This window comes from Rattus rattus, chromosome 3 (genome assembly GCF_011064425.1).
Source record: "Rattus rattus isolate New Zealand chromosome 3, Rrattus_CSIRO_v1, whole genome shotgun sequence".
NCBI lineage: Eukaryota > Metazoa > Chordata > Mammalia > Rodentia > Muridae > Rattus > Rattus rattus.
The window spans coordinates 58,045,020-58,058,692 of NC_046156.1; the positions used below are offsets into that span (position 1 = coordinate 58,045,020).

General features: G+C 40.4%; 1 protein-coding gene across 1 annotated transcript in view; it reads right to left on the bottom strand.

Annotated features, from left to right (window-relative positions):
- The window catches only part of Spag17 (sperm associated antigen 17), a 221,594-nt gene that overhangs the window by 94,964 nt on the left and 112,957 nt on the right, over positions 1–13,673 (bottom strand). The window contains 3 exon segments of the mRNA XM_032896680.1: positions 715–842; positions 2,293–2,468; positions 12,080–12,234. Of these exon segments, the coding sequence (XP_032752571.1) occupies positions 715–842; positions 2,293–2,468; positions 12,080–12,234 (459 nt within the window).

A 13,673-nucleotide genomic window follows, 5' to 3' on the forward strand; every position in this document is an offset into this window, starting at 1 on the left:
ACTGCTCACTAGAAAGATCAAACCCAGGTTAGAAGCTGGGAACTTTCAGAGTCTTCCCCTTCCCCTCCCCACGACCTTCAAGGATGAGAGAGGAACTGCAGATGGATTTAATAATTGATTGTACTTGGATAATGAAAAATACATAAGCGCTCCTAAACCACACAGTCTGGAGAGGTCATGCATCAGTGACTGAATCCACATTCTAGGAGTGTGACACCCAAGGATGAGAGGTGGCCCAAACCAGAGCAAACCTACAGTGACCCATGAACATGCCAACAGAACACCTCTGAACATTTGTGCGTGTGTGCTTGTGTGAATTGGAACCTATCACATTTTGACAGTTTTTATTCCAGGAACTGCAGGGATACTGCAGGAAAAGATTCTTGAATGATCACAGCAGCACTTATTACTTTTATAATGAAAAGTTCAAATAAAAACATGTGAAAAAAATCAAGCATTTTCAACAAAGGTAAAGAGTAAACTACAATGAACCAATCACTCACTGCCTTGGGGTGTGGCTATGCAAAAATAATAAGATATAAATTCCCCTGAAGACTTGTCACGGGGCAGAGCTCTGAAAGCACAGGGCTCTTCACTGAGACTTCGGTTAACTCAGGTTTTAGCTAAAAAGATCAAGTCCTGTGACTAGCACACACCCTCAGTCACAGGTAATTTTGGCCTTGTGATTGACCTGTGACCTTTGTCTTGGATTACCTTGAGAGAGCCTTCTAATATGAAGGGGATCTTGTCTTTCTCTTTCTCTTTCTCTTTCTCTTTTTCTTTCTCTTTCTCTTTATCTTTTTCTTGGTCTGTTAGCTCTGTTTTGCTGGACACTTTGTTACCTATAAATGAAGGAAATCAAACTTTTAGTTATCACAGGAGGACCAAGCCTCTGGGCTAGAGGCAACCTAGGTTCAGCCCCTTGTTTAATTCTCTAAATGCCCCCTTGTTCTCTCCATAGCTATACCTGAGTGGTGCTGAGCCTTTGGTAATGGTGTTTCACAACACATTCACACTGTGTTGACATGTTGCTTGAATCCCTCTCCCTGAAATTTTCAGCTAATTAATCTTACTTTAGCACCTTAGAACCATAGGAACTCACCTAAATGCCCCTTCCCATACTGAGACTCCTCTCTTGCCATTGCTGACTTTCAAACATTCTGACATCTTTTCTGACAGGAATAGACGTGGTTCAATACCTGCCAGGTACGTTCCACACAGAAATATCCAGTTTATATCCTAGATATTGAGGTTTTGGTTTGCTCAGTAGCATTATATCCAAAAGGTGGTCAGCATTTCCCCTATGCTAAGTATGCAGTCAGCCTGTCTTTCATTTTTCATGTTGTTCCTCTCATTACTCTAAGCATTTAGTGAAGTCTTGTTGGGCTCCAATAGGAGGAAGCTCAGCTACTGAGTGACATAACCATTTCTCTGGATACGAAAGGATTCTTTATTAGAATGGCTTATGTTTTGCTTTAGAGTCAGGCCATATACAAACTACTCTAGTAACACAAAGAGGCTGCAGAGTTTTTAGAAGTTTCATAGCTCGATCTTACTATGAGATGTTACTTTGACCTTTAGCTATCATAAATAACAGTGTTAGCAGAAAGAGATGCTTTTCTATGGACTGTGCAATGTCTATACTCTCTAGATGAACTCTGTATTTCACTTCTTTTTTGTCTTCCTTAAAAATGACTTTGCTCTTTGTTCCACTCTTTTCTCGTCCCTAATGTGCCCAAACTTCTAGAAATTAGCCAAGACCCAGAAATGAACAAAATTGAAGATATATATTTATCAAAAATTTGGTCAAGTCCACACCATTGGCCTCTGGCAAACTCTTCCCACTTTCCCCTAGATTCCTACTTCTAGGAGGTCTTTAGATGCTAATTTGCTGCTCGAAGAAGAGTCTTGATTTAGTCTTGCTGTTGGAATCTACAATTATCCTCTTGAGACTCACTAACTCTGACTTTGCCTCCCATACTGCCAATAAATTTATTTGATGGAACCCACGGATTCTATCAGCAAGGACATTGGCATTTTCCCAACACATCATATTTAATCCGAATAACAGATTAAATTTTTCAGAGCTCATAGGAGATGGGACAGGGACAAACATTCCTGTGTCTGACTCAGGTACAATGTCATCCCATTTGGAATGCAACTGTTCCATTTATTAAAGAAAGCGAAGACTCACAGGCATTTGGGGCAACCTTTTAATCTTGGACTATTTGGGTTTGAAATTAAAATAGGAGAATGCCTATCGCTCTATGAACAAATGCAATAGCTACTTACTTTTAGATTTTTTGGGGCCACCAATTTTGCTAGCAGAAGTTTTGGCAGTAGTAGCTTTCAAGTCCAACTCATTCTTGGCTCTGTTGAGCTCTTCAGCCATTTTGGCTTCCTGGTACTTTGCTTCTTCCTGTATGACCCATTCTTCAATAGATTTTGCAACAAGTTCTAAGTAATTCCTAAATGAGACAAAAATAAAAGGATAGGAGGTGAGAGTCCTTACTAACATCCGTGAGAACACGGGGTGCATGCAGTGTGAACAAACTCTTCAAAAACGCACTGATTCTGAGCTGTCCAGGGAGCAAAGAGGTTAGGTACAGATCTGGCTGAATGTTGGAAAAATGCCCACTTCTCTTCAGAGTTAAAGAAGTGAAGCTTAACCGTGAGGTCTTTCCATTCAAGGGAAGGACGAAAGAACTTTTGGAAAGGTTTGCTTTTTAACTTATGTGTACGTATGGGCCTGCATGCTCAGGGTGCAGAAGAGAACACCAGATCTTCTGAAACTGGAGTTACAGCTGGCCGGGTGCCTCCTGACATGGGTTCTGGGAACCTTCATCTGGAACTGCTCATCCCTCTCTGGATTAACATCAGGAGAGCCAGTGGCAAATGAACTGAAGAAACAGTTACTGTCACCACCGATTATTGTGATGTGACATGGTACATTCAGTATTGTTTCAGTGTAAGTTTACAGCACATTAGAAATCCTTTCCATTGGTCACCAGCTACTCCAGTTACTTCATTAGAGAAAACCCTCGTGTTACTCAGAATAATCCATTGTTGCTTGCTTGCAAATCTGTTCTGACTGTTTGTACTGCTCAGTGAGATTTTTTTAAGTGAAATATGAATAGGCCTACATGGACATCTAAAGAGTTCCCTTCTGAAAGGAAACAAATAGACACATTCAGACTTGAGAAATACTAGTTTTTAAAAATGAAGTGAGTGAGCTTTAAGACTTGAAAAAAGTAAAGCTCGACAAATGGTATATTCAAGATGCATTGTAATTTGAATTATTGTTTCCTCCTCTTCCCCTGCCCCCGTGTATGTATGTATGTGTATGTAAAAGGGTGTGTGTTTATGCTATGGCACACATGTGGAGGTAAGAGACAACTGGTAGAAATCTATTCACTTCTTTTCTCACATGGGTCCTGGGAATCAAATCATCAGATTTGATGACACTTGTAGATTATGAATTATAGTATTTGATACCTTCCTTTAGAAGGTACCAGATAACTCCAACTCTATGAGTTGTCAAGAAAATGCCTCATGTTCTACCAAGATTGCCACATCAAAGCTGGTATTTTAGCTGATGACGCTGCTAGTTAAATAAGTAAACATCATGAAAGGATTGTTACTTTTTTATATTCCTCTTCTAATCTGTTAGTAAATTAAATTTACTTAGAATGATTCTATTCACAGTAACTTCAGAATCCACTCCTCTCTCTTTTGTCATGGCCACATTCTAACTCACTCTCATTTTTTCTTAGGATAACTGCAACAACCTCTAACTAGTCTCACAGGGGTGTGTGTGTGTGTGTGTGTGTGTGTGTGTGTGTGTGTGTGTGTGTCCTCTCAGACATCTAAGACTGATTCTCAAATCAGCAAATAGACGGATCTTTTAATTTGTAAGTTAGATAATTTCTTTCTTATCCTTAGTGCCTTTCAAGGAATATTTCAAATGGAGAAGTGAGATTCCCGACTGCTGGGGAGATGGCTCAATTGGTAAAATGCATGCTGGGCAAGTATGAGGGCCTGAACTCCTGCAGAAAAGCCTGGAGTGGTGGCTGAGCCACACAGAATCCCAGTTCAGAGAGATGTACTTGTAATCCCAGAGGAGCAGGGAAAAGTGATCAGTTGCTTTCCCACATCCTATGAAAATCAGTGAGACTTGGGCCAGTGAAAGGCCCAGCATCAAATAACAACAACAAGAACAACAACAACAAAACCAAATGGATGGTATCAGAGGGATGGAGCCCAAGTAATGACACCTTTGGTTGACACCTGGCTTCCACACGCACAGCCATACAGATGTATGTATACCTGTACACCACTCCCACATGTACATGCAGATGAACAAGCACACTCATAATTAAAACAGACAAACAAAGAAACAAACTAGGATTCTCACAGCGTCCCCAAACAAGGGCATCCAGGTTCAAATAATGTCAACTTAGTGTTCAAGTGAGAACAAGCACACCATGCTTGAGGTAATAAACCCACAGATATTTGGTGAATTAATTTCTTCCAAATGTATTCCAGTTATATTTTTAAAAGTAAAGATGCCAGCATTGGATGTAGATACAAGAGTCATGACAATTTAGCATATGGTTTAAAGTATAGATGCAAAGAGCTGCGATTATTTTTTATTAGAAACTGTCACTTTACAGGTGGAAATAACATTTCTAGCTAATTTCAAAGTGGCATTCTGTGGGGGTTGAGTAAGAATGGTCCCCATAGGCTCACATATTTGAATGCGTAGACACCAGGGAGTAGAACTGCTTGAGAATTAGAAGGATTAGGAAGTGTGACTGTGTTGGAGGAGGTGTGTCACTTGGGGTGGGCACTGAGGTTTCAAAAGCCCATGCCAGGCCCAGTCTCTTTGCTTGCTGGCTGTGGATCAAGAAGTAAATCTCTCAGCTTCTGCTCCAGAGTCACGCATGGCTGTTTATACCATCACGATCACGGACTAACCCTCTAAAGTGGTAAGCAAGCCTCCAATTAAATGTTTCCTTTTATAAATTCCATGTTCGTGGTGTTTTTTCACAATGATGGAAATTTCACTAAGACAGAATTTAATAGCAGGGATTGATTGCTATGACAGGGTTGACCCTGCTGTTTGTTGGAGGAACATAGAAGATCTGGAACTTTGAACTTGGAAATCAGTTGACTGCTTTAAGTCGGCTTAATGGGTCATCCTACTAGTAACACGGCTGATGTGGACTATGGTGGCTCAACTGGAGAGGGTTTAGAGGGGAAGAATATCAGCAGCTGACCTAGAGGTCATTCTGTGATATTTTTGTAAAGAATGTGACTATTTGTCTTTGTTCTAAAAATCTGCCTGAGGCTAAGTTGAAGAGTTTTTGGCTGAGATTTCAAGGCAGCCTCAAGTTGACTATATCACATGTGGCAATTGTGATCACCCTTATGCTGAGAGACAATGAAACAGAAAGTAGGGCAAAGAGAACTACAGAATGTACAGTTCAAGAAAAGGAGCACCAGGAAATGCAGTCTTGTGGTGCTCAAGAAGAAGAAACATTTAAAGAAAAGCGTGATGCTATTTAGAATAAAGGGAGTGGTAATCAGGGCAAGATCCCACTCAGCTAGTACTGGGACCTGAGAAAGGAAAATGTCTGAGGAATTTCCTAAGCCTAGACAACAACCACAAGCTTGTGTGGATGTAATTCAAGAAGCAGACTAGGTTCTAGCCCAGGAAAGCACAAGAACTTAGCAGCTTTGGCTAAGTGTAAGGAAAACCACTGAGGCCAGGCAGGGGAGTCCGTGAATGGAGGCTCAGAGAGGCCACTGTGTGAGGCTGTGAGGATGGAGCTTGGGTGGCTCTGAGTAAGATGTTGGAAGTGTCACAGCCACGGGGGGGTATCTGACAAGGCGTGGAGCCAGCCAGAGGTGGGGGGGGGAGAAGGAGAGAGAGAGAGAACAGAGACAGACAGACAGACACAGAGAGAGGACAGAAGACAGAGAGAGACAGACAGACAGACAGACAGACAGACACAGAGAGAGGACAGAAGACAGAGAGAGAGAGACAGACAGACAGACACAGAGAGACAGACACAGAGAGAGGACAGAGAGAGAGAGAGAGAGAGAGAGAGAGAGAGAGAGAGAGAGAGAGAGAGAGAGAGAGAGAGAGAGAGAGAGAGAGAGAGAGAGACAGAGAGAGAGAGAGACAGAGAGAGAGAGAGACAGAGACAGAGACAGAGAGAGAGAGAGACAGAGGGAGAGACAGAGAGAGAGACAGAGAGAGAGGAAGAGGACAGAGAGAGACAGAGACAGAAGACAGAGACAGACAGACAGACACAGAGAGAGGACAGAAGACTGAGAGAGAGAGAGAGAGAGAGAGAGAGAGAGAGAGAGAGAGAGAGAGAGAGAGAGAGGTGTTTCAGTCAGCAAAAGCTGGCATCTTTAGATTGGATATGGATACCTTTCCATCAGATATAGAGATGGAATTGGAGTTTGCCCTGTTGTCTTTGTCCAGGAGTGCCTCACTATGCTCTCTTTCGGAACGGTAATGTCTATATTGTGCCACGGTATGATCTTTTGCTTTTGATTTTACAGGGGATTATAGGTAAGAGAGAGTCTTGAATCTCAGAAGAGACGTTGAACTTATAAATAACAGTGTTGGGACTGTATGAATGTATGAGGACTTTTTTTAAGCAAGGCCTCCATTAAAGGCTGCCTTTTATAAGCATTTTATCAGGTCATGGTGTTTCACCACAGCAATAAAATGCCTGTTATGTATGAAGGCACTACATTTGCATGTTTAGCATTTTAATGAAATGGCATTGGTACTTAGTAACTCCAGATGTCATATACAATAATTAAGCCTGAATTAAATGAGTATGTACAGTTTGTAAAAGAATATAAATAGAATTATATCATAAAAGGCACATACTAAGGAGGAACTAAGAAAATTCCATCTACAAAAAGAAAGGATTAATACTAAAACAGAAACATATTTGTAGAATTAAACAGTAAGAACAAAACCACATCAGTGGGAATAAAAGCACATAGATTTTTTAATATCCCTAAAAATTGTTATTAATTCATATTTAAATCCCTTAAGAGTCAGACTTTTGGATAAAAATCCAAGCTATTATTTGAAGGAAATGCAAAATCACACAGAAAAATGTGAGGGTGGCGGATGCTCAGGAGAACTTAGAAGCCTTTGTTTTGGGTGGGCTTTGTCTTGCTGTCCAGTGCCTGAGGTGCCACCAAAGAAAGTGTTCTTACTACAGGGGAAAAGTGTCCCCTCTTTAACTTCAGCTAATTTCCCACTAGTGTATTGATAGATGATATGGGTCTTTTATTGTATTGTTAAAAGTTACAATTAACTGAGAAAGATGCATTTGAGCACACAGAATAAACGATGAATTTGGAGACATACATTCTGCTTGAAAACAGAGAGAGAGAGAGAGAGAGAGAGAGAGAGAGAGGAGAGGACAAGAGAGGGACCAAAGGAGGAGGGAGGGAGGAGAGAGAGAGAGAGAGAGAGAGAGAGAGAGAGAGAGAGAGAGATGAATCCAAATTCATTAAAGACAGACATTCTTATATCCCTTTTAGAAATGGTTATTTATCATGAACAGACTCTTCTTAAATCAGTTATATATTAGTCATAAGGAAATGTGTAAACCACTCATATCTAATGAAGAATTAGGAAAGCCTGAATAAAGGATTTGCCTTAAAGGTACTGAAAATACAGGCAATCCCTGTATTCATCCTATACAAATTTTAAGATTGGTTTATGTATTTATACAAAATGACATCATATTTATATATTTGTTTAATTGTGTGTGTATGTTCCTAAGTGTATGTATATTCACCACAGGCATACAGGGGTCCACAGAGGTCAGAAGAGGAAGTTGAACCCTCTGGAACTGGAGTGATTGATGGTTCTGAGCCACAGTACAGGTCCTGGGAACTGGGAGTTTTCTACAAGGGGAACAAGTTCTCTTTATCACTGTATTTTCTCTTCAGACCCAATATTATCATTTTGGTAGAACTAAAATAAATGTGTAAATCAATTTGGGTAGCATGAACAGTTTAACAATCTTCCAACCCAGGACCACAGAACACCTTTTCACTCATCTGGGTTTTATTTTTCAGTGTATAGATATTTCATCCCTTATTTATGTTTTATTCTTACTAGTGCTATGAAAAAGGGTTTGATTTCTTATACTCTTTCCTAGATGCTCTTTGCCAGTGTATCAAAACACAACTAACTTCATATGTTTCCTACAATGTTCTAAATTCTTTAGTATCTCTAATAGCAGGGGTGTGTGTGTGTGTGTGTGTGTGTGTGTGTGTGTGTGTGTGTGTGTGTGTGGTCTTTAAGATCTTCTATTCATCTGTAAACAAAATACTTCATTTTTTTTCCTGTTTAATCTGGGTGCCTTCTGTTTCTTTTGCCTCTTTGCTGTAGCTAGTACTTCCAGAATTAGATTAAAAGAGTGATAAAGTTGTTTCTCTCTTAAATATTTTTATTTAATGTCTATTTGTCTAATGAAGGTGAAAACATTTCTTATTTCTTCAGTTACCATTTTCATGGAGCACAAGTTTCTATTCCTTCACACTAAATCTCTATATTCCCTTAAGTGTAAAGCGAACTTTTTTATAGCAACTTACAGTGATCTTCTTTTATCACCTATCCATCCACCCCATGTCTCTTGATTGGATAATCTGATCCCTTTATATTTAGTATGATGCACAGTTTCTAAAATAATATAAATAGTATTATGTTGTAAAAGGCACATACTAAGGAGGAACTAAGAAAATTCCATATACCAAAAGAAAGGATTAATACTAAAACAGAAACATATTTGTAGAATTAAACAGTAAGAATGAAACCACATCGTGGAAATAAAAGCATATAGATTGTCACTATTGTTATTTTAGGCATCTTTTTCTTCTTCTCAGGAATCCCTTACCCATTTCTGTTGTTATGGGTTTTGAACTGTTCTGCTTAGTAGAACTGTAACTGTTGCTTTGTACTCTTTGTATTTATTATAGATTTTACTTTCTGGTTAATATCAAGTTCATTCAAAACTTCCTTCATGTGCAACAATGTATTTTAAGCTGAAAAAACTTTACTTTAATCACATATAAAACTATTTCCTTTTCCATTTGTCCTCATTATGTTACTGATATCACTATGTATTTTTATAGAATTTGACCATTAATGAGTTTTTTTAAGTATAGTTATTATTAATGCATTTCTCTCTTAACATTTTGAATCAAAGTATTGCTAGTAGGTAGATCAGGCTTCCTAGGAGCTCAAAGCATTCTTCCTGACTCAGCCTCTCAAGAACTGGGATCACAAGGGTAATCCTACTCTGCATTGGCTTTTAAAATCCAATTTAAAATTCATAAAAGTAAAATAGAAAAGTTATGGGTGCTTCAACATCTTTCTAGGTATAGTTGTTTTTATTATCAAGTTGTCATCCACAAACTCTTTCAAAAAACAAAATGTGGAAATCAACAGGGAAAATACACCTCCCAGTTAGCTTCTGAGAATTCTGTAACTTGCATATCAAAGGCAAATAAGAACATTTACAGAGAAAACAACTAAGTCTTGCTCACTTCAAAGTTATGGATAACCTAAGAAGTAGACTGGCAAAGAAAAGAGATATAATGCAGAGTTCTCTTGAGGAATGAGCATCTTTTTCAACACCAAAAGAGCTACTGGTTAAAATTCAGCAGGTTCACTGTTTTAAAAAAATATGAATATATACATTGCAGAAAGATACATTTTTAACTGATAAGGGATATTAAACAAATCCTTAAGCATTGAATCCTTAAAATATTTCCTCTAGCTCTCACAGCAATATGAGAATACTCTCCAAGAGTTACACTGGAGGGAATGCTCTCCAAGAGTTACACTGGGCGTTCAGTAGTCAAGTGGTATCAGGAAGAAAATGGAACATAAATATTGTCACTGAGAAACAAAGAATGGGGAGTGAGGGAAGACTCCGCTGGTGGTGGAAGGCCTGGGCTGACCGACTCAGCTTCCATCCGGGCCCAGATCCAGGGCTTTGAGTCAATCCACGACAACATCCACTCCATGTATGAGTTGCTGGAGTGCATGATGGAACCAGTCCTGCAGAACAAGAGCTTCAGGCTCTCCATGCCTGACTCTGAGAAACAGTAAGATGTCAGAAGAGAGCCTCAGCAGTGGTCCAGTATCGATAGTATGGCAGAAGCCAGAGGTCTTGAACCAGACCTCTCGCTGCAAAGAACATTTACATGTAAAGCTGTCACACACACACACACACACACACACACACACACACACACACACAAACACACACACATTGTGTGACATAATGCAGATTTCAATGTCACCACAATGAATGAGTATGTGAGGAAGATGTGGGAAAGACAGGGGAACAGAATGGTGAGTGCACAGTGGACATGGGCGGAGCTACAAATGTGATGGCTGTGGCAGGTGTGAGAGAAGGCAGCATTCCATGGAGGAACATGTTGTTGCACAGTAGGGTCAGCAGGGTGGTGTGCAGCAGTGCGGAGCTTAAGCAGACTCAGTCCCTGAATGAGCTGCACAGCCTCAGGGTCACCCTCCTAGTGAGCAATGACAGGATGTCTAAGATGAAGAATGGTTCATTTCCTGGATTGGACCTCCTCAAAAGACCTCCATGGTTCATACTTCCTGTGGAGGCCATGCTGGTATCAGTGGTTTGCACTGCTGCCCCAGGCTGTGATGAAGCTGGAGGGCTATGTGGATGCCTGTGGTCTGTACTGCTGCAGAGGCTGTGTTTGGGACCATGGTGTACTACAGCCTTGACCTTCTGAGTGGCTGCTGTGGCCACCAGAGAGCAAGCGGAGGTCCTTGGCATGTGGTACTGATATAGGTGTTCATGTCCATGTTGTTGCCAGAAACTATGAACAAGCCCAGGATCTTGTTGACTGAAAAGGGTAGGGAAGCTACTTTTGCAGTGGTATGGGTGATCTCAGATGCACAGTTGAGAGAGAAGAACACAGAAGGCTTTTGTGACAACCCCTATCCCACCCAAAATAACAGCCTAAAAAGGAAGCCACCAAAGAGGACTCTAACTATTGTGATAAGGATGCTGAATGTAGCCAATAGATGGCTTCTGACCAGGGCTGTGGGTGGAGAAGGACTCAGTTTACTTTAGGGGGCCAACCACTAGAAGCTTGACCATGTTCCAGTGGGTATATGGATAACATAAATTAGACTTGCTTATTTTTCCCTTTCTTCTTTCTTTTTTTTGGGGGGGGGAGGTGTGATTGGGTTGCATGTTGAGAAATTCCCAAATAATCAATAAAATATTATATTAGAAAAAGAGACCCAAAGAGCATTACAGACTAATAGTTCAAATACACCTACTATACACCTTAAGTAAATCATCTTATAGCCTTCACATGACTGTATTTATGGCCCTCTGCTCCCCGAGTTATTCCTGATGTTCACTGCATTTGCCCTTTTGTATTCCTGATGGTTATACTATAGCCATATATACAGTAGATATCAAGTATGCATTACACAGTATTGAAATAACAAGAGGCATAAGCTATTAGTAAGGAGAGAGCTGTGCTCTAAGGGAACAAATAAATGAAAGGCAGAACCAAAAAAAAAAAAAACAAAAAAACAAAAACAAAACAAAACCCAAAAATAACCACTGAGAATTAAAAAGACTCAGTGGCTCCTAGACCTCCTGGGAACTTGACTACTTATTTTGATAGTCTTCAGTTGCCCTACCCTGGAATATTTTTCAGATTCACTAGAGTTAACAAATGTCAGTGAGCCAAGAATTTAGTAGCTGCCTCATCAGTGTCACAGACTCAATCTTACTATAGTTTAAACGAACAGAAACTACTTTAGTAGCATCTCTATGAGAGTCGTTACAGGCAAGAGTGACACTCACTCCTTATGCTATAGTGTCAATACATAGGCACATGTACAACCACAGCACACAGTACATACTAATTTAGGGAGCCAGTTGAATCTGTGACACATTATAAATGCTTTCACTGAGTTGAGCCAAAAAGACCAGACTGAGGAACCAACACCTAAGTGGCGAGTCACCTGAATCCAACGTTGGAATGAAGAGCAATATTCCAATATTCACAATGCAGACGGTGTAGATTCATTGGGTTATGAAAGACGAGAAGTAAGGAATTGTCCTGCGTGTGGTAGTAAGAGTCAACACATCGGTACTGCTGATGAGCCTCCTGAAGAACCTGAAGATAGAATAATTTTATCGCTCCGTTGTTCTACCCCCAGGAGAAGAGGCGCTTACTAGAGCAGCATTCCTGACCCTGCTTTTCCCTCTCATTGCCACGTCATTGGTCAACTTTGATTTTCCAGTGGATTCTTTTCTAACTACTAGAAAATGAGAACATAAGTAGATTCGGCCTCAGGGGTGGAGACACTTGCTAAGTACTCTCCACGAGTGTTAGTAGATAACAATCAGCTAGCTCTTTAAGTTTTCTTTGCCTCCATATACGTCGATTCGGTTTTAGCATTATTAAATATTGCAGATAAAATGGACATCATATACTAGGATGAGCATGACCTGCTCCAAGTTCATAACTGACACCCAACCCTCTAGTTAATAATATTTGAGGCTTTGGGGGGAAGTTATGAGGGTGGGAATCCCACCATAGGATTTGTGTTCTCATCATCTGGGGCATTGGAGAGCTCTCTCTCTTCTCTCTTTCTCTGCCATGGATGACTCGGCAGGGCAGGATCATGTGCAGGAAGTAAATTCCATCAGAACCCAGCCAGACCAGGCCCTGGATTTTGTTAAGCTTATTTCTTAAGCTCTGACACTCTTCTACTATTTAAGCTGCCCAGCCCGAAGTATTTTGTTATGGCAGCCTATGTAGACAAAAGTAATAGATAACATTTTTCCCCCTGTTTCAAAAATGTCAGGTCTCGTTTGCCAGCATAATAAGGGAGCTGCCAAGGAGAGGGTTTGTAGGTTCTGGTGCTGGAGTTCAAGCCAGCTGTCTTCCGGCTCTGATTTCTCTCTCTCACACACACTGTGCCCTCCATATATACTGCATGGTTATAGTGAAATGACTTGAGTGGACTTTCTGATAGATGCATCGCTATTTGCCTTCCGCCTCTAGCTTGTTACGAAATAAAACACCCACAGCCTGCACTGTAGCAGCAGCCACCAGCAGAGGACACCAAGGCATAGCTGCTTGTCCTGTTTCTTTCTCAGTGTCAGTCAACAAGACGTAGCGTGTCCACAGGAAAAGGAAGTGGACAGCATCAGGGTTTGGTTTGTGTTTTCAATTTAATTTACCTTACCCAGCTTTGTGTACTCTGCCATGCGGATAATCTCAAGGAATTAGTTTCTTCAAGGAAAGAGTTGTTTCAGTGCTGCCTTTATTTCTATACTAGTAATAGATCAAAAATAATAAATTTATTTCCCAGTCTAGGCCCCTGTATGAGCCTCTTAAACATCTGCTTTCTGAGGAAATTAAAATACAATTGCCCTACAACCCATTTCTTACCTACCATTTTTGAAAGGCAAATTCCTCTGAGACACAAACCTAGGAAACAAATGTTTGTTTCCAGTGAACATGTACCCCTCCTTTTAGACAGCAGAAGCTCCGCCATCTTTGACTGTTAGGAAAGGTAATATTTCCAGAGCCGTGACTGACTGGCT